This window comes from Elaeis guineensis, chromosome 13, assembly GCF_000442705.2.
Source record: "Elaeis guineensis isolate ETL-2024a chromosome 13, EG11, whole genome shotgun sequence".
In the NCBI taxonomy this organism is placed as follows: Eukaryota; Viridiplantae; Streptophyta; class Magnoliopsida; order Arecales; family Arecaceae; genus Elaeis; species Elaeis guineensis.
This window is the reverse complement of record NC_026005.2, coordinates 49,316,626-49,344,087: the sequence shown is the minus strand read 5'-3', so window position 1 is coordinate 49,344,087 and position 27,462 is coordinate 49,316,626. Positions and strand designations below refer to the sequence as shown.

The following is a 27,462-nucleotide window of genomic DNA, read 5'->3' as shown; positions in this document are numbered from 1 at the left end:
GTCCGGTTCCTCCCTCATTCTCTTCATCTTCTCTCACTGAAGCCGCGGCCCTCATCTCTGAGCCCTCCCTCGCCTGCTCCGACCGCGCGGCCCTCGGCACCCACCTCGACAATGGCATCACCGTGACACGTGTATTTGAAAGAAAAGGCCTCAAGCGGCGGGAGCACCCCCCGCATTGATCCGGACGCCACAAAACCGCCATCGTCTAAGCTTCCCTAGTCGGCCGCTCCAAGCCTCCCACCAGATTGAGACTCCTGAGGACGGAAAAACAGCGGAAAAACCTGGGGAGGAAAAATCAACGAAAACAAGGGAAAGACGGAAAAAAATTTGAAAGGTAAAGTTCCCACATAGATTGATCATTCTTTTTTCGTTTCGCTTCTTTTTCATTTTGGGAGATCCATGGGAAGGAGAGTACCTGAGGGAGATCGGAGGGCTTTCTTAGGTTCCGATTGGAGTTTTTTCTTGGGATTTTGTGCGATTTGTTGCGGTGTGAGTTGTTCCCTTTCTGTTCTCATGGTAATATGAATGTGATACCAAATCCATGGTGTGAGACTTGCACTAGGCTAAGTTCCACCTTTCTGAACTGTAATGTAGATGCATTAGCTTGCGCCAGCCACCACAGAATGAGAGCCACATTAACAAGGCCTTTCTCATGCTGTTCAACTCAAGGGCCAACTGCGTGTCATGTTAGCTTGCACCAGCCACCACAGAATGAGAGAGACGGAGACTCAAGGCTTATGGTGTAATATGTCCTTACTTCCTGAACATTAGCTCTGTGAGATAGGTTGTGGTGTTTTGAAAGCTTGGGTAGGAGTTGTGCTTGGAATCATAGAAACCAGTTTTAAACGGAGGCTTCTACGTTGGGGTTAAGAAAAATAGATACAATAAAATGTTTATGCACACTAAAATAGATAAATACATACTATTTAGAATCATAATAGATATTTTAAATAGATAACATGCATGAATCATACATATTTTTAGAATAAATATAATAAAATAGATAAATAAAATCAAAGATTTTTTTAAAAAAATCACACACTATGCATCGCATGGGATTATAAGCTAGTCATTCATGATAAGGCTGGGGGGGGGGCGGGGTTTGATGATTATGAAACCTCCCTGTTCAGTCGGACCACCTGGATGCACAGATCGATATTTCTTCGATGCCTCCACCCACCAATCCACCCCCAATCCTTCGGCAAAGCAATCGTACGACTCCATCCTTCTCTTTTCTTTGATGACTCCGCCTCCTCGTCCTCGCTCCTATGCTCCGTCTGTACCAAGGGCTTGGCTCTGCCATTGCAAACCCTAATCTTGAATCTTTGTCCTCACTAGATTTTATTTTGATCATTTTAATGGATGAATTTCTGCGGTTCTTCCTGTCCATTCGACAATATGAAGGCTTAAGATTGTGCAGGGCGGCAGCTTATGATTGAGGACCACGAACAACCATGTAGGGAGGCAGTTGTGGGTAAGAATTCAGGTCTTAGCAGGATGTCCCACGAAAAACAGGGATGGGGTACCATCCCGTGTGTCGGGATAGGGCGTCCAAACATCTCGATCGGAATGTCTTGGGACATCTTTTGTCCCAAGGATGTCCCAAGTGTCGAGATGGGATGGTGGCGAGATGGTGGTGCATCCCGTTCCATGAAAAAATCGAGACAGTCTCGTCTCATGGATTTAAAACCTTGGTTGTGGAAATTTGAACCGAATCTGGGCACGACTGAGGAGATCGCTGTGGTTGAGAAGGCCTGTGAGCTGTTTCGGGAGCATCGTTTTGAGATGAAGCACAGTGCTGATCTCCTCATGCGGTTGTAGGTATACTTCTTCCTTTTTTTTTTAAATGTTTATCTTACTGGGCAGGTAGTAATATGTGCTAGTTGTTATGATTTTTGACAAGAGTTAGGAGATCCAAATATGCTTTTATTCTTATTCAATATGTGTAAACTTAGAATTCGTCAATCAATAACTTGAGAATATCCATCACAAGCTAGTTAGGATTGATCGAAGAATATGCAAGACTAAGAAATAATGGAACAAGAAGACCTACATATGTATTTTATGGTGGAAAATTATTTGGTTATGTATGCTGACACTTGTAATTACATGACTGGATTTGGTTGTAATTCATGTCTAGGCCATTAAAAATCATTGCATAGGAAAGCATCTAGCATGTCTAGTATAGTTACTTTGGGATTTAAGTTGTTTCTAAAACTTTAGAAATTAATTTGAGATTTATTGGTTTTCCCCTATTATGATACTTAACTGATGTTGAAATAATTATGTCATAGTTAGCTTTGGGATTTAAGGGTTGATGATAGGCAATGTTGCTCTGATAATTACACAAATTGCTATTCTTTCATAGTCTTGCATATTCTTTCATGAATTATAACTAGCTTATGACGGATATTCTCAAGTCATTGATTGATGAATTTTAAGCTTACGTATATTGAATAAGAATAACAGTATATTCGGGTCTTCTAACTACTGTCAATAATCATAGACAACTAGCACATATGACTACCTGCCCCAGTAAGATAAACATTAAAAAAAAGAAGTATACCTGCAACCGCATGAAGAGATCAACGCTGTGCTTCATCTCAAAATTATGCTCCCGAAACAGCTCACGGACCTTCTCGACCATAGTGATCTCCTCGGTTGTGCCTAGATTCAGATCAAATTCCCACGGCTGCCTCTTTACATGGTTGTTTGTGGTCCTCAGCCATGGGCTGCCGCCCTGCGCAAGCTTAAGCCTTCATATTGCCGAATCAAGAGGAAGAATTGCAGGAATCCATCTATTAAAATAATCAAAACAAAATCCAATGAGGAAAAAATTCAAAATTAGGGTTAAAATTAGGGTTCGCCGAACTGGTTCGAATTGAGCAGTTCGAGGCTCCTTGAACCGTATCGATAGCTAACCGATGTGGTTCAGATGTCCGATTTAGAACGCTGATGAAAATGGAGCAAGGAAGAAGGAAAGAGAGGAACACAGAGGAGAGGGAAGAAGAGGGGAAGGTCGGTGGTGGCCCATCGAGGCCATCGGAGGGCCATCGAGCCTCCGAGTCTCCACGGTCCTTTATGAGAGAAACTGAGAAGAGAGAGCTAGAGAGAGGGGAAGGGAGAGGAGAGGAGGGAGGGGAAGATGGCGGCTGCTAGATAGCCCAAACCCCCCTCCCCCACGGTCGTCGTTGGTTTGAGATAGGGGCTTCCTTATGTATCGGGATAAAATCCTTGTTTCGAACTCACGACGGCCCCTTCCCCCCTCTCTCTCAATCTCTCTCTTCTCAGTTTCTCTCACGGACGACCGTGGAGATCGGGAGGCCTCGGTAGCCTCTGTGGGTTTCCGGTGGCCACCGCAGGTGTCTTTGTAGGCCTCCCATTCTTTTCCTCCCTCCCCCTCTCTCTCCCTGGGTCATCCCTCCTTTTCGTGTCGATTCGTATCTGGTATGATTCGGTATGGAGATGTACCGACTCATACTGTCGGCCGGCACAGGGTGCCAGGAGTCGGCGATCCTTGACCACAGCAAGGCAAAAAGAATGCCTGCAAGCATATAAATCATATAAAATCCATTTTTTTAATAAACAAGTAAAAGCAAGAAATAGAGAGCAATGAAATAAGAATAAGAAGGGGATCAAGTTAAGATATTTTTGGTTCGATTTGAAGGAAAAAATCAAGAAAAAGATATGCATAAAGACAAATACTACCTTCAAGATTGGGATATTTTGATGGTGGCGAGGTGGAAAGAAAAAATCAAGTAAAAGATATGCACGAAGATAGTACTATCTTCAAGATCAGGATATTTTGATGGCAACGAGATGGAAAGATTGGAAAAGATAGGAGTGTAGATTAAGGTTCTTCCATTCTTGAATGTATCTGAAAGCTCTCTATGGCATGCAGAGGTGGTGGTGGTGAAGAGCTCTCTTCCATCTTCTCCTCCGATCTCTGTTACCCTTTAGTAAAGGAGAGGAGTGAACAGGAGACTCTTGGGTCTGCATGGGTATTTATTTTCAAAATCTTTGGAAAGGATTGTGGCAATTTTTTTTCATGAAAAAAGAAAAAAACTAAAAAGGGACCGGTGAGGATCCAGAAGCAGTTACCCCACATCATGATGTGGTCCCCTTTAGTGTGGCTGTGGCCCCCTGAACACAACACGATGTGTCGTGGGAGCTCCAAACCCATCGGCTCGGCTCGACCACCTGCAGGAGGGAAAGAAAAAAAATGGGTGGCACTCATGCAGTGGATGTGACTGCAGGGCGGCGCTTGCGATGGTAGAGGGGCCAAGTCCTTGATGTAGACAGAGCAGAGGAGTGAGGACGAGGAGGTAGAGTCATCAAAGAAGAAAGGAGGGTAGAGTCGTAGGATTGCTTTGCCGAAGGGCCAGAGGTGGACTGAAGGGTGCAGACATCGAGAAATATCGATCTGTGCATCTGGACGGTTCGACTGAATTGGGAGGTTTGATAATCATCGCCCTGGCCTTATCATGACATAATAAAATAGATAAATAAAATCAAATATCATTTTAAAAAAAATCACACCCCACGGATCGCATAATAAGGCCGGGGCGATTATCAAACCTTCTGGTTCAATCAGATTGCCTGGATACACAGATCGATATTTCTTCGATGCCTCCACCCTCCGCTCTACCCTCGATCCTTCGGCAAAGCAATCCTATGACTCCGCCCTCTCCTCTTTGATGACTTTGCCTCCTTGTCTTGGCTCCTTTGCTCTATCTGCACCAAGGGCTTAGCCCCTCTGCCATTGCAAGCGCCGCCCTACGATCATGTCCGTTGCTTGGGTGCCATCTATTTTTTCCCTTCCCTCTTGCAGGTGGTCGAGCTGAGTTGATGGGTTTGGAGCTCCCATGATGCATTGCATTGCGTTGGGAGGGGCCATAGCCACACTAGAGGAGACCGCATCGTGATGCGGGGTAAACTGCTCTGGGTCCTCACCAATCCCTTTTTAGTTTTCTTTTTCATGAGAAAAATCTCCATAGTTCTTTCCACAGATTTTGAAAATAAATATCCCTGCAGACCCAAGAGTCTTTAGTCGATGGTAACGGAGATCGGAGGAGATGGAAGAGAGCTCTTCACTGCCACCACCTTCGTGTGCCATTGAGAGCTTCCAGATGCATTCAAGAACGGAAGAACCCTAATCTGCACTCCTATCTTTTCCAATCTTTCCATCTCATCACCATCAAAATATCTCGATCTTGAAGGTAGTACTATCTTCGTGCATTTTTTTTTTGATTTTTCCTTTCCATCTCATTGCCATCAAAATATCCTGATCTTGAAGGTAGTACAGTCTTCGTGCATATCTTTTTCTTGATTTCTCTCCTCAAATCGAATCAAAAATATTTTACTTGGTCTCTTTATTCTTATTTCATTGCTCTCTATTTCTTGATTTTATTTGTTTATTGAAAGAATGGATTTTATGTGGTTTATATGTTTGCAGGCATTCTTTTTTTTCTTGCTGCGGTCAAGGATCATCGACTTGGAACTGACATCCTGTGCCAGCCAGCAGTACGAGTCGGTACGCCCTCGTATCGAACCGTATCGGGTCTGAACCGACATGGAAAGGGGGGATGAAAAGAGAGAGAGAGGGGGAGGGTGGGAGGGAGAGGGAGAGAAGGAATTGGAGGCCTACGGAGATACCTGCGGTGGCCACCGAAGGACCGCAGACGTTGTCGAAGGGTCATCGAGGCCTCCCGATCTCAGCGGTCCTTTGTGAGAGAAATTGAGAAGAGAGGGGAAGGGGCCGCCATGGGTTCAAAATAGGATTTTGTTCTGATGCATAGTGAAGCCCCTATTTTGAACCCACGATGGTCGCGGGGGGGTTTTGGGCCGTACGGCGGCTACAGTGGCCTCCTCGCCGTATTCCCCTCCCTCCTCTCCCTTCCCCTCTTTCTATGTCTCTCTTCTTAGTTTCATTCGCAAAGGACCACAGAGATCCGAAGACTCGGCGGCCCTCCTGCGGCCTCGATGGGCCGCCGCCGGCCGTCCCCTCTCCTCTCTCTAATCCTTTCTTTCCTTCTCCCTTATTGTGTTTTCATCGGCATTTCAAATCGGACGTCTGAATCATACTGGTTAGCCGTCGGTACGGTTCGGCATGCCTCGAATCATCCGGTTCGGGCCAGTTCGGTGAACTTTGGTTTTGACCCTAATCTTGAATTTTTTTTTCTCATTAGATTTTGTTTTGATCATTTTAATGGATGGATTCTTGCAGTTCTTCCTGATTCGGCAATGTGGAGGCTTAAGATTGCGCATGGCGGCAGCTCGTGGCTGAGAACCGTGAACAACCATGTAGGGAGGCAGCTGTGGGAATTTGAACCGAATCTGGGCACGGATGAGGAGATCGCTGCGGTCGAGAAGGCTCGTGAGCTGTTTCGAGAGCATCGTTTTGAGATGAAGCACAGCACTGATCTCCTCATGCGGTTGCAGGTATACTTCTTCCTTTTTTTTTTTTTAATGTTTATCATACTAGGGCAGGTAGTAATATGTGCTAGTTGTCATGATTGTTGGCAGTAGTTATGAGACCTAAATATGCTGTTATTCTTATTCCATATGTGTAAACTTATAATTCATCAATCAATGACTTGAGAATATCTGTCACAAGCTAGTTATAATTCATGGAGAATATGTAAGACTAAGAAATATTGGAACAAGAAGACCTACATATATATTTTAAGGTGGAAAATTATTTGGTCATGTGTGCTGACACTCATAATTACATGACTGGATTTGGTTGTCTTGCATAATTCATATCTAGGCCATTAAAAATCATTGCATAGGAAAGCATCTAGCGTGTCTGGTATAGTTATTTTGGGATTTAAGTTATTTCTGACACTTTAGAAATTAATTTTGAGATTTATGGGTTTTCGCCTATTATGGTACTTAGCTGATGTTGAAATAATTATGTCATAGTTAGTTTTGGGATTTAAGGGTTGATGATAGGCAATGTTGCTTGGATGATTATACAAATTGCTGTGCTATGACTCGTTATGATGGTAGAATTTGCTAACACTTACCTTCAAAAAACAAGAATTTGCTAACACTCGCATCAAGTCATCTATATTTGCTAGTTGTGTAGCTAAGACTCTCTATCTGCTAGGATGTCTTCCATAATTAAAAATTCCAAATGATAGTGCATTAGCATGAGCTTGCTCACTTTGAATAGATAAGAATGATTCTGGAACTCCATAGTTTGGACAACAAAGTATGTTCTGATGGAAAATGGACCCCCCCTCACTTTTCCTATCATCTCCTTTATTTGAAGATGGTGATATGATTCTTTTTTAACTTTCTTAATGCAGTTTGCAAAGGAGAGTCCACTTGAAATAAATTTCCCCTGCATCAAGCTAGAAGACCATGAAGATGTTACAGAAGAAGTTGTCTTGACCTCTTTAAGAAGGGCTATTAGCTGTTATTCTACTCTCCAAGCACATGATGGACACTGGCCTGGGGACTATGGCGGCCCAATGTTCCTTATGCCTGGCTTGGTACTTGCTCCCCTCTGGCACATATTCAATTTTTGCACTGATTTATGTTGAATTAGTACTGTACAGTTGGTGTATGTATAGACAGCATTGATACTTAATACTGCAGAATGATGATTTTTGGATCATTTCTGTCTTTAATGTGAACATGTTGTTTTTGCATTATTCCTAAGTTTTAGGCTGCTGCCCTTCTTTCAATCTGTCTTGGAAAAAAAAAAAAGAGAATATATATTTCATTCATTTTGCTGAATCAGTTGGGGTAGGGTAAAGGCATCATGTTGCTACTTTTTTGTTGTACAATGATGGTTGTTTTATGTGTTTGATTCATTGTGTGGTGCAGATTATAGCATTATCTGTTACTGGAGCATTAAATACGGTTTTATCACCAGAGCATAAGCGGGAGATTCGTCGTTACCTCTACAATCATCAGGCATCCACAATTAAAAACCTTCTCAGTTTCATATAGCAATTCTTTGTTACATAGAGGATCTGAAGCTTTCAATATGTTGAACACTTAATGAATTACATTGCAGAACAAAGATGGTGGCTGGGGTTTGCATATAGAAGGCCACAGCACCATGTTTGGTTCAGTCTTGACGTATGTTACATTGAGGTTGCTGGGTGAAGGATCTGATGATGGAGATGGGGCGATGCAAAAAGCACGAACTTGGATTCTAGACCATGGTGGTGCAACAACCATAACATCATGGGGAAAATTTTGGCTCTCTGTAATAAATCTGATCCTTTTATCCATATAAATGATAGCTTGTGGTTGTCAGTTGTAAGGAGTAATCTCTGATGTCCTTGCGCTGAAATAATTGCAGGTACTTGGAGTGTTTGAATGGTCTGGCAACAACCCACTACCTCCAGAGATGTGGTTACTCCCATATTTTCTCTCTGTCCATCCTGGTATTCTCTTTTTCTCTCTCTAATTTCTTCCTTTATGCTGTTAGCAGTTTTTTGTCTTTTTCATTTCTCCTAGAAGGGGTTATTGGTGACAATTTTTGAGTAGTATTAGATTAGTATCATATATGTATAGGAATGCAAAATAAGTAGTATATCTTGTCTTCTTTTTATCAAAGATAAGCCAGATTTTAGAAGAATTTGTAGGCAAAACATCTCTTTCAGTAGCAATGAACTTGTTGATTTTACTTATTTTTGAACTTTGGGTGTTGAGGCAATTGCTAACCAACTTAGTAATATTTTAAGTGTTCTGATGCATTCCCAGAGAGAATGGGCACCTCTTCAATTGTTGATTGTCTCAGTGAAGTGTGGTTAAATTCACAAGTTTATTTCCTTTCTGCACGATAAAGGTTGCTACAATACTATGTCATCTTTTACTGCCAGTAATCTTAAGATGGCAGCTTATTCATTATCAAATTTACAAATATTCCTCCTTATAAATTAAGGATCAAAGGTGTTGATATTTACAAAATGTTTCCTTGCTTTTTTGTCTACTTATATCTTCTGTTCCTTCTGACACGTTATAGATCAAAATGAACTTTTTCTTAAGTATGATCCATAGGCTACAGGCCATTTATCTAACAAAGTGGTTGGTCTGATAGCTGATATCTTGTCCAAATAAACAAGTAAATTAAAAAGAATTCACTTGAGTAAATATGGAAACCAGGAACATGTAATTAATTTTGATATATGAAGATATATTGCAATTATTCCATAATTTATGGACCTTTAATGAATTTCCATTCTTAGCAACACTTGCTTGATCCAATATCTCACATTTAATATCTGTACTTGAAGAAATCGATAGAAGTATCATTCTTTTTCTAACAAAAAATCACTAAATTTGTTTTCCTTCCCTCTGCATTCATAGTAAAGAATGCTGACTTCATATCTCTACATCTTTAAAAAAGTGTGGCCCTAAATAGAGTGGAATGGTGGATAAGGATTCATGAAGCAGATCCCAACTTGTTTGGGGTTAGGGCTTAGTTGAGTTAGCATTGATGGTGTTCTCTTCCCTAGTTAATACAAAAAATGAGGTCTACTGCTTTAGATAATAAAGGCAATAATATTCATAATGGACGGCATGCCTCTTGTTATTACTGTCCAAGAGTATTCATAGTGGACGACATGCCCCTTGTTATTACTATCCAAGGATTTTATTGTCATTCTTGTATTGGGATCACGGTCTGTCGTACTGTCTCATACCGCCCACATATCGATAGGATGTCTTGAACTATACTGACACTTGGTATACCATACCGAACCGCATATTGACACTATAATAGGATGATATTGATATAGGTCCAGTACCAAGATGGTGAATCTTGATTGGGACCATTCCTTGGTGCAATATTAAATGCTTGCTTGTTTAATTTTTGAATGCTTCAAGGTTTGCCATGTTAACTTTTCTTGCTTCACAGGACGAATGTGGTGTCACTGCCGGATGGTTTATTTGCCCATGTCTTATATATATGGAAAGAGGTTTGTAGGTCCAATTACACCTACAGTTTTATCACTGAGAAAGGAGCTATATGGTTGTCCCTATCAGCAGATAGATTGGAATCGGGCTCGAAATGAGTGTGCAAAGGTTGGTAAAATATGTGTTTGATAATGTGTTTTCCTTGTGAAGTTAGATTTGTTATGTGTAGGCCTTGCCTTGTAGAATTCTGAATATACTGAAGTATTTTAGTTGTATATGTGAACGTAAAATTTTAAAGAATTTGGCAGTTACATGTTTGTTTGTGGGTATTTCTCTTTCATCTATTTCAATATGTTCTAGAAGAAAATTAAGAAAAGTGTGAAACTTTTAGAAAGTCTACATGAAAAAAGATAAGGGGATATAAGGAAATTCTGAAAAAAATTAAGGAGCGTTGTGTTAAGATTTGGAAACATGCCTGCTATGATCCTTTTCTTTCATATTAGTCGATTCCCTTTTCTTGGTTAGCCATTAGAGGATAAATGAACCTGCTGCATTTATATATATTACTCACTAAATGTGATAGATTTATGGAGATCAGATACTATTTCATTCACAACATAATACTTGAACTTGATAGGTGTTGAGTAATGCCTCAAACAGCTTCATGCCCATACTAAACATAGAAGCTCTATTGTGTTTGTTACCATCTTTTTAGCCACTAAGACTTTTATTTATATTCCAGCTAATTGATGTCCTTATTTGTTAGATAAGTTTGAAGGGGCATTCAAGAATGACCTTATGCATGTAACAATGTTTGTGCTCTTACAAAACTAATGAAAATTAAAATTTTGCTAAAGTATCATAAATTCACAAGATTAACTTAATGAGCTAAAAGAAAAGAGAAAGAATAAATTGGAAGTGTTGGTGGAGACACCAAACTGGTGGAAATGGCCAACATGGCAAGTGCAAAGACTAAATTGTTTGTTAGGCCAATACAATTTGAAAGGCAGCCCATAACCCTCATAGCAGGGTAGCCTTTAATAAAAGATCTTGGAGGTGTGAGTGGACTTGACTTCCACCTTTTGAAATTATTGGAGAAATATACAATTAAAATATCTTTTTTGAGAAGTGGGAGGTGCTGTTCCCCATCCTCTATGCTACAACTACCCCATCCCCACTTAGGTCAGAGCCGAGACCCCAGGCAGATCAAGTACTGCTCATTGAATGGTGGATTTATATTTATGGGGGTCAAAGCGAGGGCTGATGCTCTTTAGATTTGAACCCTACTTCTCAGCACAAGTGGCAAGGGTTGTGCTGTCCAAACGAAGGCTTGGTGGCATATGCCATGTACATATCATCGGCACAGGCTTTCCACATGGCAAAAATTACAACTTTGTCAAACAGTGCAATAATAGATGATTTGCTACTATTGAAGTTACATGCATTATGCTTCTTCTAAATAGTACAACATACAATTGAGTTCCATTTTTCCAAATAAAATGATCTCCCTTTCAGAAGGGTGTATGTAAATAATCTACGGGATGAGGTGACTATTGAAAATTGTGCCCATGTAGCTCAGTCTTGACATATTGTACCAACACTCAGTGAAAGATATAACATGCTATGTTATATTGGCTCACAATTTTATTTGCATGCAAGCTGTTTTTAGTTATTTTTAATGAGAAATTGACAAGTTAAGAGCACTCAAAATTTGCTTTTATATCTCAACCTCCAGTAATTGAGTGTTCTAAATTAATCTAAAAATGTGAGTTGTTGCTTATAAAAGGTCTTCAACATTTCCATAGTACTATTGAATGAAATCCTTCTCACAAGCTAATACGAAATAGCATGACATCAGATCAAACAAAAAACAAGAAAGAAAAGCTCGTTAGGGCTAAACTTCAAGAAACCATGTTGTTACTTAAGGACATTAAAATGCGATATGTGAGAATAATCCACATGGATGAATGATACGCTGAAGGATTTGAATTAAACCCATCTACAAGGTTTAGACTCCTAGTTCATATACACAAATTCTTTGATATGAGTGGTTCAGGTAGTTCTATGCCATCTATGATGAATGTCTTAGCTGGGGACCTAGAGTTGCATGTTTGCCAAGATGTTGTCATTTGGTTTTGGTGTTTAAAACTAATAGTGTGTCTTGAGTCGATGTTGCTTAGATAGAACACAGTTATCTTTATGTTGCAATTTGTATTTCCATGCATAGGCCTGTGTAACACTTGTGGTTTGGCCTTGTTGGGTCACTTTGCCAAGGAGGTTTTGCCCGAAAAACTTCACCAATTCATAGATTTTGCATCAGATTGAGAGTTGGTTGGCAAAATTCTTAAGGTTGATGAAACATATCTTGACCTTTGAAGGCTCCTAAACATGGGCTAATGTTTATTGGTTGAGGTATTTACTGTTTTCTTATTTCAGGAAGATTTGTACTATCCCCACCCGCTGATACAGGATATAATTTGGGCTTTACTTTATAAAGTTGTGGAACCTGTTCTAATGCATTCACCTGGTAGCAAGTTGAGAGAGAAGGCTTTGCATGCTGCAATGCAACATATTCATTATGAGGATGAGAATACTCGATATATTTGTATTGGTCCTGTTAACAAGGTAAGCATGAAAGTTTCAATTTGCATCTTTATCTTGTAGATGTAAGAGTTGATTGCTGTTTTTTGTTGATACGTGGTGGTGTTTAAGACTTGAAATTCATTATTGGGATTATACAAAAATGATTATTTACTAATTTTTGTCATCGTATATGAAATGATTCTTTTATGCATGCTGATAAATTTAGGATTTAACACAAACACATTCGTGACCAGATCTCGGTGTATGTCCGAGCAGCTTTAGTGGGAGGGCTTTTTATCATGAATACTTTTGTACTGTGGGCTTGATTCAGCTGTTTATGTGGATTTAAAGTTGAACTGTCGTATTCTTCTACTGCTCTATGATCTCGAACTCTTCCATGTTGATGTTTATTTTCCCTTTCCTATACTTGTTTTACATTCCATACTTTTTCATTTAAACTGCTGTAAGTTGTAACCATGGGACTCATAATATTCTCTTGGATCTTAGATGTTCTCTTGTGAACTTTAAATTTTCTATACTCTTAGTATATTCATTACCCATTCGTTTTATGGTAGTTGAGTCCAAGTAGGTCTAGATATGAGGCCTTCAAGCCATTACTCCATCCATCAAATGCATAAACCGACCATCCATGAGACTAGGCCATGTTAGCCGGACATTACAAGTCCTTGAACCAGCACTTGACACTGTATTTATCAATGATATGTCATATAGCACTGACTATAAAATTGTTCCACCACCAGCTTCTCATGCTTCATTATGCCATCCCTTGCTATCGTTCTGTGCCTATCCTGTACCAATATTTTGCCCCATTGTCATTTGAGACCAACCCACATGTATCACAAAATGATCCTATTCTCTGTCTTGCCAATCTTGTGCCCATCTTGTTCCTTTTTGTATTGGCATTCTACGTTTCCAAAACTATCTTTAATATTCAACTTCATAAACATGTTAAAGGAGTTGCACCTGCCTTCAGCTTCTCTATGTGCTTTCAAATATAAGTACACATCAATATAATCTAAAATTTTGTCAAAGGAAAAATCTGAAATATGGTTGTATGATTTTTATGCCTTTTTGCATTTGATAGCAAATTTCACAATCAACTCATAGCCTTTGAGTTGAATTCACAGCCCATAGCATAGTTCAGTTATAGGGTTACAACCTAATGGTGATGGAGTAGATGCCAACTAATCCATCATGATGAAGAGTTAATTTAATTCTTATAGATGCAAAATAACTTGAATATGTCTTAGTCAGGCTTGTTGTTGACTTTGACATGTGGTTAAACTCTGAAGTTTGGACTTACATCCTAATAAGTTATTATTCGCTTTGAGAATCTTGGAGCTGTGTGCTTCACATCTCAGAAATAGTTACCAGTTGCATGTTGATGCTTCATTATCCGGCTTTTGATCATATGGCATCCTAGAATTGTTCCCAAGTTTGCTAAAGACTCTTTGGTTAATATAAATCATTAGCCATATTAGTGGGAAATCACCATCTATTTAGTGTTTTTCATGTTGTGTTTTCTTCTATATCATGTAGTTCTTGTAGCACCAAGCACTCCTTGCCTGAATTTTAACATATGCAGGTACTAAATATGCTTTCCTGCTGGATCGAAGATCCAAATTCAGAAGCATTCAAGTTGCACCTTCCAAGAATCTATGATTATTTGTGGCTTGCAGAAGATGGCATGAAAATGCAGGTTTTAAGATACTATCAAGTTCATTCTCCTTCTCTTTGTGCTCATTGGCATCCTTCTTGTTGTCTGCAAGATTTGACTGAACATTGCATCTCCAACAGTATTGTCTAAGTAGTCAATACTCATTTACAAAATGCAGGGTTATAATGGCAGCCAATTGTGGGATACAGCTTTCACCGTTCAAGCAATTATCTCAACTGACCTTTTTGAAGAATATGGTCCTACTCTTAAGCGAGCACATGACTACATAAAAAACTCACAGGTTTATATTCTTTAGCAGAATGCCTCTTTTTGATGTGCCTGTTGCACTTTCACCAATAATTTTGTGTTTGTATTATTCCACATATTTTTGAAGGTTCTTGAAGACTGCCCTGGTGATCTTAGCTTCTGGTATCGCCACATCTCTAAAGGTGCATGGCCCTTTTCTACGGCAGATCATGGATGGCCCATATCAGATTGCACAGCAGAAGGGTTGAAGGTATATCTTACATTTATTGCTTCTATTGATGCTATTCTTGTTTATACCTTTCTTTCTTGTGCAGGCTTCATTATTGTTGTCGAAGATCTCTCCGGAAATTGTTGGTGAACCATTATGTGCAGGGCGGATTTATGATGCTGTTAATGTCATTCTTTCCCTTATGGTAACTTGGCCATGAACTGGATATAAATATATTGTAGTTTGTTGCATTTCCAACCGCAGAAGCATTGTTCAAGTATAGTAATGTATATATGTGTCAGTAGCATACCAAACTATGCAAGATTTCAACCTTGATGTATTAATAAAATTAATAATGTTCAAAGTTACATGTATAATACAAAAAGTCAAAACCATGGAAACAAGAATTATATCTTAATATTAGCTTTAGTTGTAATTTGTCTGTACCATAATTTAAAGAGCATTTAAATAATAGTTTTGTTGAATATGGTGTCATTGGCTTATATATGTGCCTAATTCTTCAGACCAAACCTAAATACTTTATTAACTCATGGAATATTAGTGGATTGTCCCAGCAAATTGGCATGAAATTCCAAACGTAAAATGTATAGGCCTGGGCTGAGAAGTTAGGCCTGTTGACAGAGTTTGCATTCATCAATAAGGCCTGAGCTATATTCAAGATGGGTTCTGGCTTTGTCTTGGAAATGTATGCATCCATACATTTATAGACTCAGCATCTTCAAAAGTTATCTGAAAGATGTGCATCTACATATCCATGCTTGCATACATGCATGCCTGTGCATCTGTGTTGCTTGCGATGCATGCAAGTTGGGTTAGGCCAAAAAAAATCCTGGCCCGCATCAGACTTGGGAACTTTTTGAGCTGAAGCACTATCAGACTCAATAGTATACAAACTGGGTCCGCTTTATTAAGCATGCTTTTTTGTCCCTGGGCTGGGAATGAGCCAAGGGATGCCTTATGTGAGACCCTTCTGAGCCCTTTAATGCTTATTCTCATTAACGTTGTTCCTTTTACTAGTATTTTCTACTCAATGTTTTTGTTTATATTTGTGTATATCTGCTAGTCTTTTACTATGTGCAACAAATCCCTGTTTTTTTATGTTATCCTTTGTTGGCTTCTTTGTAGAACAAAGATGGTGGTTTTGCAACTTATGAACTTACAAGATCCTATGCTTGGTTGGAGGTGAGTACTTGTACATGTATATTTCCTTGCTGTGCACAGTTCCTCAGCACTTTTATCTTTACTTTTTTTTTTAAAACTGAGAATATGTATTTATGTAGAATCCTCTAATTCTTTTACAGTATCTTTACTTATTTTTGAACTGAGAAGATGTATTTGTGTATAATCCCTTAATTCCTTTTTGGCTTCTTGGAAATTTATTTGGATAAAAATATTTATCATAGGCATCTGCATGGCTTCCTCTTGTATCTATGCAACTGGTGAATAAGAAAACACCCTTAATTTTGTAGTCAAGTTTGTGAGCACTTTTCCTTTTTGTCATGGAACCTTTTTTGAAGCTAGTAGTTTTGACACTTCAGATAGCATCTCTAGATAAAGGTGGACCATACTTATGAATGTTACTATTTGGAGAAAATATTAGAAAGCTTCATGTTCGTATTAAGAGAATCAAATGAATTTGTAGATTTTATAGTTAGTTCCAGTAGTGCTGCAAATCCAATATCTCTTTGATGGTGTCTTAGAATAGTAGGCACATTGATCCTCAAGCTACATGGCAGTTCAAGATGGAGCTCAGTTCTATTGATAACAAATGCAGTGTCTTTCTGAACCCAGACTTGTTGTATGAGGTTGATTATAGTTTAGAATCATTTTCCCCATGTTGTTTTGATCAGTTTCTTGGACAGAGGTTGTCAATCAGTTTTTTTTAAATGCACTCTTGGTGGCTTCATCTGTGAATATGCTTGAGTCTTCAATTATGCTTATCTGTCTACCTAGATATTGAAGGTGAACTATTGAAATTTTGCTATCCTAGTGATTTCATGAATTCCCTATGAACCATAAGCTGGCGGTTTGAACAAAATCACATGAAGTCCTCCTTGCAAAAAGTAAAGAGGAGGTGGGCTTCAAGAATTTATGAAGGATTGATGATATAGTTAATTATAAAAGCATAGAGGTGCCAAAGGTGGTGATACATCCAACAAGCGGGCCAGCGATATTTATCCAAATGAGATGGTGCAAACCAAGGACACCCTTACTGGAGATGAATTATGAAAGTGATTTGGAGAACCATAAATTAGTGATGAAATTGACGTTCTGCTTTTGGGTAAGTTGTGTTGTGTTATCAGTTAAGGTAGCGATTGTTGATTACACATACATAGTGCTTTTTGCAACAAGGTTGCATTATTATTGGCCTGACTTATAGGATGATGAACATTTGGTTGCGTAAGGTAAGTTTTTTTATTAGTTTGGAAATTATTATGAAAATGCGATATAGAAGTGTAACAAATTATATTTAAAACATTATGTAAGTTGGTCAAAGCCATTGTGGTGCCATTATGATATTGTAATAGCTATTAGAAAAATATATTATTTTGAGAAATGAAGAACCATGTTAAATAAGATGCCACTTATAAGTTGAGCCTCATTCAGTTATCAATACTTTTTGTTATCAGTGTGTTAATAATGACTATATATTAAGCTTATTGGGTATATCGCAAAATTTGTATGATAATATAGACAGGACTATGACAATTTAATGTGGTTTTTTCTTTCATTTTAGTATGTATTTTTTACCAATAATATTAATACTAATATTATCCATATAGTTGGCTTTGATCTTGTTTCATGCTATCTAAAATAATTTTTGGATATTAATATTATGATTAAGGTTTTATTTCCTGACGAGACAGGGGTGTTCCGGCCATCCCATCCCATTCCTATAAGAAAATGGGATCGAGACAAGTTCGAGACTCTGAAACCCATCTATGCAAGGAGAGAAAGAAAGAGGAAAGAAGGAAAGGAAGAAAAGATAAAGAAAAAGAAAGAAGAAGAAAAATAAAAAAAAGCAAAGGGAGGAAAAAAAGAAAGAAAAAGGAAAGAAAAGAAAGGAATGTAGAAGAAAAGAAAGAAAAGAAGGAAAGAAAAAAGACAAAAAGAAAGAATGAAAGGAAAGAAGGGGAGTGAGATGGAGGATATTTAGTGGGATGCATGATCAAGATTGCTTTTAGGATAGGACGAGATAACGGGGCATCCGGTTCTATAGAGAAATCGGGACATCTTCGTCCCTCGAGATGTAAAACTATGATTATGATATATTGTCGCCATACAAAATTTTAATAATATGTGTATCTATCGGAATAGTAAAATAATATATTATTATAAAATAATAATATAATGATTAGACCTACTTATAATAAGAAATAGAAAAGTATTGCATCTAGGGGATATTTAAATGCAATATAGCGGGGTCATCGGTGATTGTACTTTTACTTTTAAGTAAGATCATGATCATAAAAATACAACATAAATTAATAAAATATTAGTATAATGTAATGACTTGTGCTACATATGGGTAGGGTACAATACTAATGAAAAGTGTTTTTTATTAATATCAGCATACATTACGCAAAAATATATCTTTAATAATGTCATTTATTTCTATATTAATTTAGTAGTCATAATGAAAGATTCTTTATTTAATATGGTTTAATAAAATTAATAAGCTTCTTATTCATGATATTATATTTTTATATTTTGAGAAAGAACTTCATTAAATAAGAGCCCTACTTATTATCTAAAATAAAGAGCTATTAATGGCATTATTAATATGGGCATCTATGTGATGAATGGAGATCTTTGCACAAGCAAAGCCTCCATGGTAGTATATGTAAAGGTTCGCCATCTCAATGCTAAGCCCTGTACCGGTGCTAGCCTTTTGTTGTGTTGGTACAGACCGGTTTGGTGTACTGAGCGTCTGTACACCCCCCATACCACATTACGGTACTGAACTGGTACCATAGGGTCCGTCCTGTACTATCTGGTTCGGTCCGGTATGGCAAATCTTATATATATATATATATATTAAATTTGCTTTTTCGTGATTATACTTGAGTTCTTTTAACAGTTGAAATATTAAAATTGTATTGATCACATCTCTTCTGTTCACTTACAAAAACACTTGGTTCCCCGTTGATGGCTAGGATTAGAATGCTAGACATTTGCATCACACAGTATGCCGTGAAAACAATCAAATCTTTAATTCCAAATTACCGCCTACCTACTTCTAGTATTTCCATGCAATTCTTCATAATAGCTGCTGGAAGCTATAGGTATCTTTTTTCTGTTTAATCATCCACCCACTTTCATTCTTCTCAATCATTTTCTGATTTTTGTTGACCTTTCTCGGTTGCTCAAGCATTATAGTTCTTGAGCGGTGGACCTGACCTCATGTCCTTAACAACAAAGCAGCAGCCAACATGTACCTCAACTATGTTATAAAACAATTTACTATTCATATTTCGCTCAGATACCTTTGACTTTATGTGCATATATCAGGTTACCCCCAATGCTAATTTAAAATTTTTGATCACTAGCGGTCACGAAAGTTTCCTCTGTAATATCTTAATAAGCACCTCCTTGTTTTTTTATTTGCTTTTTCTTGAATTTATCTTTATTCTCTACTTAAATCAATGGATTACATTCTAGAAACCTGAATCATTATTGGGTGATCGAGAACTTTGAGACAATCTTTGATAGGATTGGAATTGGAAAGTCACTCGTTCATGGGATGTATTTTCCTGGAAAGAGATTGACCATGTTCTAAAAGCTTGAACATAAAGAAAAGAAGTTTGAAATTTTGTCCCATATTTTTCTGCTGGTACCTAAAGAAAGCACCAATTAGCAAATTCAACTATTAAATTAACTAATATTTTCATTCTAAAAACTGTTGCATGCATGATATTCTACATTTCATAGAGGGATTTCATAAAATATCCCCATATGGAAGGATACTTTGAGGAACTACATTCATAATAGGGAAGATTGCATCCATGTAACATGAAGCTCAGTTTCTTTTAAAAGAATTATTGAAATTTGAAATACATACTGCAGCAGAAAATCCTTTTGTCAACTAACTTGAGAGCCTTGACTGGCCCTTGAAGTTACACTTTCTAGGTTAGCTAAGCACATTATTGCTTCCAGATATTTGTTATTTGCTCATCTTTTCTTCTTGCAATTTTCTTGAGATGTATATTGAAATACTTCTCTTTTCTAATTAGATTATCAATCCTGCTGAAACTTTCGGGGACATTGTTATCGATTATCCGTAAGATTCCAACACTTAGGCTCTTTTAGAAGAGTCTTTTTTTCCCTATTACTATTTCTCTTCAGATAATATTTAACAAGTTATAGTTCTTGTGCAGATATGTGGAATGCACTTCAGCTGCAATACAGGCACTGACATCTTTTAAAAAATTATACCCTGGGCATCGCAGAGATGATATAGAAAATTGCATTAGAAAAGCAGCTAATTTCATTGAAATGATTCAGCAACCTGATGGATCATGGTTTGTACATAATGTCTCCTATTCGCATCAAAATTCTGTCTCATGGCACCATCAACTGCGCATATTTCTGCCTTGTTACCTCATCTGTAACAGACCACAATAATGTCTCCTATTTTGTTGAAAGACGGCTTAAATTCATTAATATTTTGAGTTGGGTTGCCCACTAACATTATTTTTCTGCAGGTATGGCTCTTGGGCTGTTTGCTTCACATATGGCACATGGTTTGGAGTGAAGGGATTAATTGCTAGTGGAAGGACCTACAAGAACAGCCCTTGCATCCGTAAAGCATGTCAATTTCTGTTGTCAAAACAACTGGCATCAGGTGGTTGGGGAGAGAGCTATCTTTCTTGTCAAAACAAAGTAATTATTTCCAACAAGATGTGCTCCAGATTTTTTACTTTTATTTTTCACTCTTCTACAGGAGTATGCCATATTATAGTGTATCAACACAGATATTGGTGTTACTTCTTCCATTTTCTGAACGAAACTTGTCTATATGTTATTTTCACATTAATTCATAGCTGAGAAGTTCCTGAATTTAAAAGGGAAACGATTGAATTTTTTGAACAGAAATAAGACAGTCTAATGAGAGTGTTTGAGTTTATATTTCTTTTCTCGATTACGTGTACAGAAGAGTTTCAAATGTCGAACTTTATTCGACTAATAAATTTGGCATTTTATAGTTTTTTGGTGGGAGAATCTGATGATCTTGGTAGTTTGCCTAACTTAAAATAAAATTATATATGTTATGCCAACATCATATACTTTCCCAATTTTGCTGAGAAATCCTTTCTGCTTGGTGAACTGTGGTGAACTGAAGGGCCAATAATCTATTTGTGTTGTTATAGTGACACTTGAACAGACTTCTTATCATGCAGCATTAATGGTATTACAGTCAATGTACTTCTACTCTGCACCTGCATGGAAGAGATGTATCCAAATTGGAAGATGATGTTGCACTAACTAAAAACAAATAAAATTTAGATTTTGATATTCCTCCTCTTCCATGATAATATCACTTATTCCATGTCTGCATGTTCAGATGATAAGAGATTTTCACACCAGACACTGTTAATTCTTGTTGGACACATCATTCATGATTCCTTTCAGAGATTTTTTTTTCCTTTTCTTCACCTTATAACTCATAAGTTGCTTTTCCGACAGCCAACCCTACAACACCCCCATTCCCCCACCACCCCATCCCCGCAAAAAAAAAAGAAAAAAACCCTCTTCTTGTTTCTTGCTATCTTATCCAGGTTGACAATCTGCACATCAGTTTATGCTTTTAAATGAGTTCTATAATAGCAAATCCTTATTGCACTTTGGTGTTGTAAAGCCTGTAAGGATAGTTCTGTTCTCCTACTTTATCTTTCTTTTTAGTTCACAAATGTTATTCCTATGTAGTGTCACCTTCTTTTCTTATTTTTAAGTAACTTGCTAATCTGACTTCCAGGCTTATATAATCTGTTTTTGTTAAATGTGTTCTCACTAGCTTATTTTATTACTGAGGATGGCAAAGCAAGACTAATAAGGGAAACATACTTAAGCTAGTCAACATATGGGTCTCAATTAAAACTTTGGGCTTGGTATATTTTATTTAGCTTTTCCTCATGACCAAAGTCATTGTAGCACTTGCCTATGCCCCTTTGTGCATGAATTGACCTTCCCTTCACAGTAGGACTTTCTGCATGACTCTCTTATCAATCTCTTATCAAACTAAAGCATCAGCCATTCTCATACAAAAAATACAGATGGAACAGGCGTTAAGTGAGTAGGAAACCCTAACACTAAGGGGTTATAATGAGATACCTCAGCAATCCTTGTGTACAAGAGTGGTGGGTTTCAGCTGAGTCCTTTCTGCACAATCTTCTAATCTTCTTCTGGTAAGAAATATCTAGAATGTCCTGTCATTTAGAGATCCTTGAAAGGATGCTGAAAAGCTTAAGCTCTTCCAATGGAACTGCCTTCTCAAGAGACTTCAGTTGTGAGGAAATGTTCATTTCTTTGAAAAAACTTAGTGGGTCAAAAGCTTGAAGGTTGGTTTATATTTTCAATTTTCTAAACTATCAATTAGTTTGCTATGAGCTTTAGAGTTTGCATGTCTACCTGTTTTGCATGCAACAAAGTTATCAAGTCCTCTTCATGATGCAAGCTTAATTATCCTACAGTGCAATTATAGTGTTTTTACTAAATTTTCTATTACAAGGTTGGTTTGCCAGCCGCTATCTCATGAATTTTTAATGCCAATCTGGCTGGATTTTTAGCCTCAGAGTATATACTTATTTCTGCTTCATATAAAGTCAATAATAGTCTCTGACTTCGCTCTCTTGAATCATTCATTTTGGAAACTTATTTTTTTCTCATAAACAGGTGTATTCAAATCTTGAGGACAACCGATGTCATTCAGTGAACACTGCATGGGCCATGTTAGCTTTAATTGATGCCGGGCAGGTCCGTTTTTTATGAACTGATTAATATTCATGATCATTGATTTGTCATGATGATGCATTAAAGTCATGTCAAATTGCCCCATGTTTGTTAAAATTTCTCAATGTGACAAAAGATAGTGTAGGCTTGAGATTGATGGAGATGTCCCTTGATATGTCTTGGCTTAATAGTGTCCAATATTAAATTATGCACTGAAAATAATGGAATACATATCGATGCAGTTATGTCTCAGGTTACTTTTGGCTAATGTTAAGCTACGCACTAAGATATACTGTGTTCATGATACTGATGCAGTTGATGACTAATTATAATGTTGTTTTTCTATTCTTTTTTTCAAATATTAGTTTCCTTATGCCAACATCTTGAATATTCTGATTGCCATACCAGCCACATAACATCTCTTATTCCCATTAAGTGACTTCTACTCCCAACATGGACTTGTTAGGATTAGATTTCATAATAGCTCGTTAGACATCTAGGACCTTCCAATTGAAGCAGTTTGATTCATGGCTTCAGAAATCACCAGAGAGGGATGGTACCATCAGTACCCATACTGTTTCAATGTGAAATCGGTAGGTACTTAATCCTGTATACCAGTTTGTACCAACCATATTGTTGCATACTGATGGTATTTTACTGACCTTACCGATCTGTACCAAAAATTTTTCGTTATTTTTGACACTATCAGTTTCAATATGTACTGTCTGTGCTGGTACCATACAGTTCTGATGAAAAGATGGTACAGGGTTCGGTTCTGGTTTTTCAAACATTGGTTTATTAGCAATTATACTTTGAGATCTTTAAGACATCAATTATATGGATGTTGTGTCATCACATGTTTCTAGATATTTCTGCAGGAAATAAAAAAAAAAAAAAAAACACCCAATGGAAAATCCTGATGTTAGGATTAGCCATCTTGTTGTACAAGGACCTGGGGTACCTTAAATAAAGTGAAGTTTCAAACCAAAGGCCAGAGATTTCAACTTTTTAACCAGTATGAGATGGATGTTGGAATAAGTTCTTTCATCGAAATGTTCTGAAAATAACAAGAAGATGGCCGTGGAAGGTGATTCCATGAGGTAGGTCATGAAGCTGAAAACAATAATTTTTTATGCAGTATTAATAGTGTTCGTATTAAGGTTTTAAATCCCATGGAACGGATGTGTCCCGGTATCTCCATGGAACGGGATGCTCTGTTGTCCTGTCCCGTTCCGTCCTGTCCCAACAACTGTCCTGATGATGTATTTCGATAGATATTCTCCATCTCTCTCCCCTTCCTTTTTTTTTTCTTTTTTTCTTTTTCTTTTTTTCTTCTACCTTTCTCTTTTTTTTCTTCCTTCTCTTTCCTTTCTTTCTTCTTTCCTTCCTTTCTTTTTCTTCTCCCTTCTTTTCTTTTGTTTTTTTCTTCTTTCCTTTTATTTTTTCCTTTTTTCATCTTCCATTCTTTCTTTTTTCTTCTTCTTTCCCTCCAAGTCCCAACCCAGTTCCAATCCTAGTCTCATTTTCTCATAAAAATGGGACCAGACCGTTTGGACGCCCCTTGTCCCGCCGGGACGTAAAACCTTGGTTCGTATGGGTTGTATCAATGACATTCAACTTCAAGTTCAACCTAAATTATACAATATACCTAACAATCAGTCAGAGGGATATTTTGGTTTATAAACTGTTGAGGCCTTCATTGTTGATTTGATGGATGGTCTACTTCTGAAGAGTATCTTGTTCTGGAAGATGTTGAAATATCCTTATCATGCTCATCTGAAGTATGCTGCGAATATTTCATCTCTTTTTAATATTGAAAATGCAATGCCATTTATAATGCTGACACTGTTGGCAGCAGTGGGCAATGTAATTAATTCTGCTGCATCTACCTTTTTCTATCTGAAAAATGTTGATACAGCAAGACTAAGAGCTACAATTCATCAACAGAGATTATGCATTGTCAGCATCAGTATGATTTTATTCTACTTGTCCAGCTATTCACAAACCTGTTGATGTGTGTGTGTGTGTGTGTGTGGCATGAAAACTCTCCTTTGAGAGTGTTTACATGAATTCTATAGAATCATATGTGGAGACTCAATTACTAGCCTGGCAATGTCCAGTGATGGTGGCAATTGGGATGAAGATGGTGCTTATGTCAAATAATCTTGATATTTGGTGCTTTTATTATGGTCCTCTGATAGAACTATCATACCACTAACATAAAAATGAACTTTCTAAGCCATGCTTTCCATCCAACATGATTCTTCATATCCTTTGAATGATATTTGCATTATTTGCTGTGTTTTATCTAATATGCCAAGTTGCTATCAGATTAAAAATTAGTACGAAAGAAGTAACAAAATATTCATAATAAAGAATGATCTAATATGAAATAAGCAATTTCAAGATATTTATAGCAGATATTTCACTCAATTACCATATGTACTACATCCCTTCATCATTTTCATTCTTCTAAATGGTCAATGTATAACCACTCTATTGGATTTTAATGAATCCCAACTAAGCTTTGTAGCAACCAAAATTTAGGTTTGCTTTTAATACTTAAATCAAGATGTGTATATTCTCGTTTCACTTCAAGCAAACGTAATTTAATAGAAAGAGTAAAACATGAAACCAAAGTTGAGTGTGAATCAAGTCGATGAAATAAGTTACTACAGTTTGTTGCTATAAGTTGATATTAACTAGAATCTTAAAATGAATTACTAAATGGTTTGGCTATAAATTGTAATGGTTGCCTTCGAAATGGAGGTTTTTTTCATGGCAAGATATCCTTGATATTGGGACTCTGCCTTGGGCCTCTGATATGATCATGAGATCATTAACATACCAAATAAAATTCTTAATAACATGTCCTTCCTCTAACAAAATTCTTCATATCCTTAGATATGATGTTGCACATTATTTGTTGGTGACTTTAGTGGTTCAGTCAAAACATATTATTTACATAGGATTTTGTCATGACATGTGATTGCATGGATGTTGATACAGGCTCTTCCTTCTGTGGTCCCATCCCGGGCAAAGCAGTAGGTTTGAACCCAAGACCTCTCATTCAGAGAGAAGGGTGCCAACCAGCTGAGCTAACAGCTGTTGGCATAGCAAGCGGAGGTTATTCAATTAACTGCAAGTGTGGAATATCTATTCATCATTCTCCAAGTCTGATATTAATGTATTGCTAATCTCATATATCTCAATGAATCGAAGCTAACAATTGTATGAATTGAAGTTTAGTTTGATTTGAATATTTCAAATTTATAAATAGAGGTTTCTTAATTAACATCTAGCAAACAAAATTCATTGGAAAGAGTGAACTGTGAACCATGAATGAAACTTGAATGAATCAAGTTGATCAAAAAGGTAATCATGACTTGTTGTGAAGATTCTTGTAATTTAAACGCAGAATGAGTCATAATTATAAAAGACTAGGACAAGAATTCCTATTAAATGTCATGCTTGATGGGAGCATATCAGTGGTGGTGAGGATGATCCCACCAATGTCATCATTTGATAAAGCTTCCAGTCAAGCTGTTGAAACAAAAAGAAGAAACTCTGAAATGTGCTATGAATATTAGATATTATGAATAAGCAAATTCAATGATTAATTAAAATTTCTATATGGTAGAAGTTTTTATTTCTGAGCTGACTAGTCAAATTGCTTCTAACGTGTAAATTTGCTGTACCATATCTGGAACAGGCTGAGAGAGACCCAGAACCTTTGCACCGAGCAGCGAAGGTGTTGATTAATATGCAAATGGAGAGTGGCGAGTTTCCACAACAAGTAAGTCACAACTAATTTCAGCAAACTGTGAAATGTTACTTTAACCCATGATTTGTTGAAGCTTGACTTACAGCTTGAAAAAGAGCTCACAATTTTCCACATGTTGAACAATTTATAAAGAACCTGAAAAATGCAGACTATTTCTAACATTTATGGATTTTTAAAAGAAATAATATATATCATCTACTACTGATCATCCATTATTATTTGTTTGAAATGACACCTTTTATGTTACTGCTTGGAAGTTTATTTTGTCCATTGAAGGGCTTTCAGGAGAGATTTCTCTCTTTCTTCATATAATGATGGATAAGTTCAATGATAAATCAGATTATGTTATTTCTATGTTAAATTGTCCTGTGCTGATTTTCATCATCAATTATGTTTTCTTCGATGATGCCCCAACATAGTCAAATTAATCAACAACACAGATCTCAATACAAAAGGTAACTTGACCTGACTTGCTCTAATACTCCTAGTAAGCTAAAACGAGGATTCCTTTTGCTGAACCCCAAGTAGGTAACAATAGGGGCACAAAATGGTGCATCTTGTGTTATGTGTATTGTATGAATATGCATATTAAAATTTCTAAATATTGCCTTTGTTTATGCATGTCTGGCTTTTCTTCCTTAATGCGTTCCATTGTTTGCGTTGGGTGTGTTCTACAGGAAATTATGGGAGTCTTCAACCGAAATTGCATGATTAGTTATTCACAGTATCGAAACATATTTCCAATATGGGCTCTTGGGGAATATCGCTGTCGTGTCCTGCTGACCAAGAAAACCTGAATGCTAATCTCTTCTGCCATATTGTAATCCTTGGTCAGAATGTTGATGTTTTCCCCCCTTGATCAAACTATTCAGAGATGCAGATCTTACTGCTTGACTGTCATAGAAGAATGGGTTGCATGACTATTAGACTAATCTTCAGCTTTTATATTTTTTCTGGCACAAGGCGACTGACATGGGACTCAAATCCATGTGATTGCATCTGTCAGCCCAAGCATTTTACTATTGCACCAAGCTATGTTCCCTATTGCAATAGCATCCGAACAATTAAATATTACATTTTTATTTTTCCCTA

The 27,462-nt window shown here is 37.3% G+C and overlaps 1 protein-coding gene across 3 annotated transcripts; it reads left to right on the top strand.

Annotated features, from left to right (window-relative positions):
- On the top strand, window positions 1–27,462 carry LOC105033111 (cycloartenol synthase). 3 transcript variants are annotated; one of them, XM_010907766.4, is made up of 20 exons: window positions 1–334; window positions 5,456–5,533; window positions 6,227–6,441; window positions 7,314–7,499; window positions 7,837–7,926; window positions 8,030–8,224; window positions 8,321–8,405; window positions 9,881–10,047; window positions 12,316–12,504; window positions 14,069–14,182; window positions 14,319–14,441; window positions 14,535–14,657; window positions 14,722–14,820; window positions 15,762–15,818; window positions 19,871–19,917; window positions 20,015–20,158; window positions 20,342–20,519; window positions 22,530–22,610; window positions 26,299–26,382; window positions 27,048–27,462. In XM_010907766.4, the coding sequence occupies exons 3-20, from the start codon at window positions 6,244–6,246 to the stop codon at window positions 27,165–27,167; spliced, it is 2,280 nt and encodes a 759-aa protein (XP_010906068.1). In that variant the 5' UTR covers window positions 1–334; window positions 5,456–5,533; window positions 6,227–6,243; the 3' UTR covers window positions 27,168–27,462. The 3 variants fall into 3 exon arrangements, with proteins under 3 accessions (XP_010906068.1, XP_010906067.1, XP_073103517.1); XM_010907765.4 differs by lacking the exon at window positions 5,456–5,533; XM_073247416.1 differs by lacking the exons at window positions 5,456–5,533; window positions 6,227–6,441 and having other exon boundaries at window positions 2–334.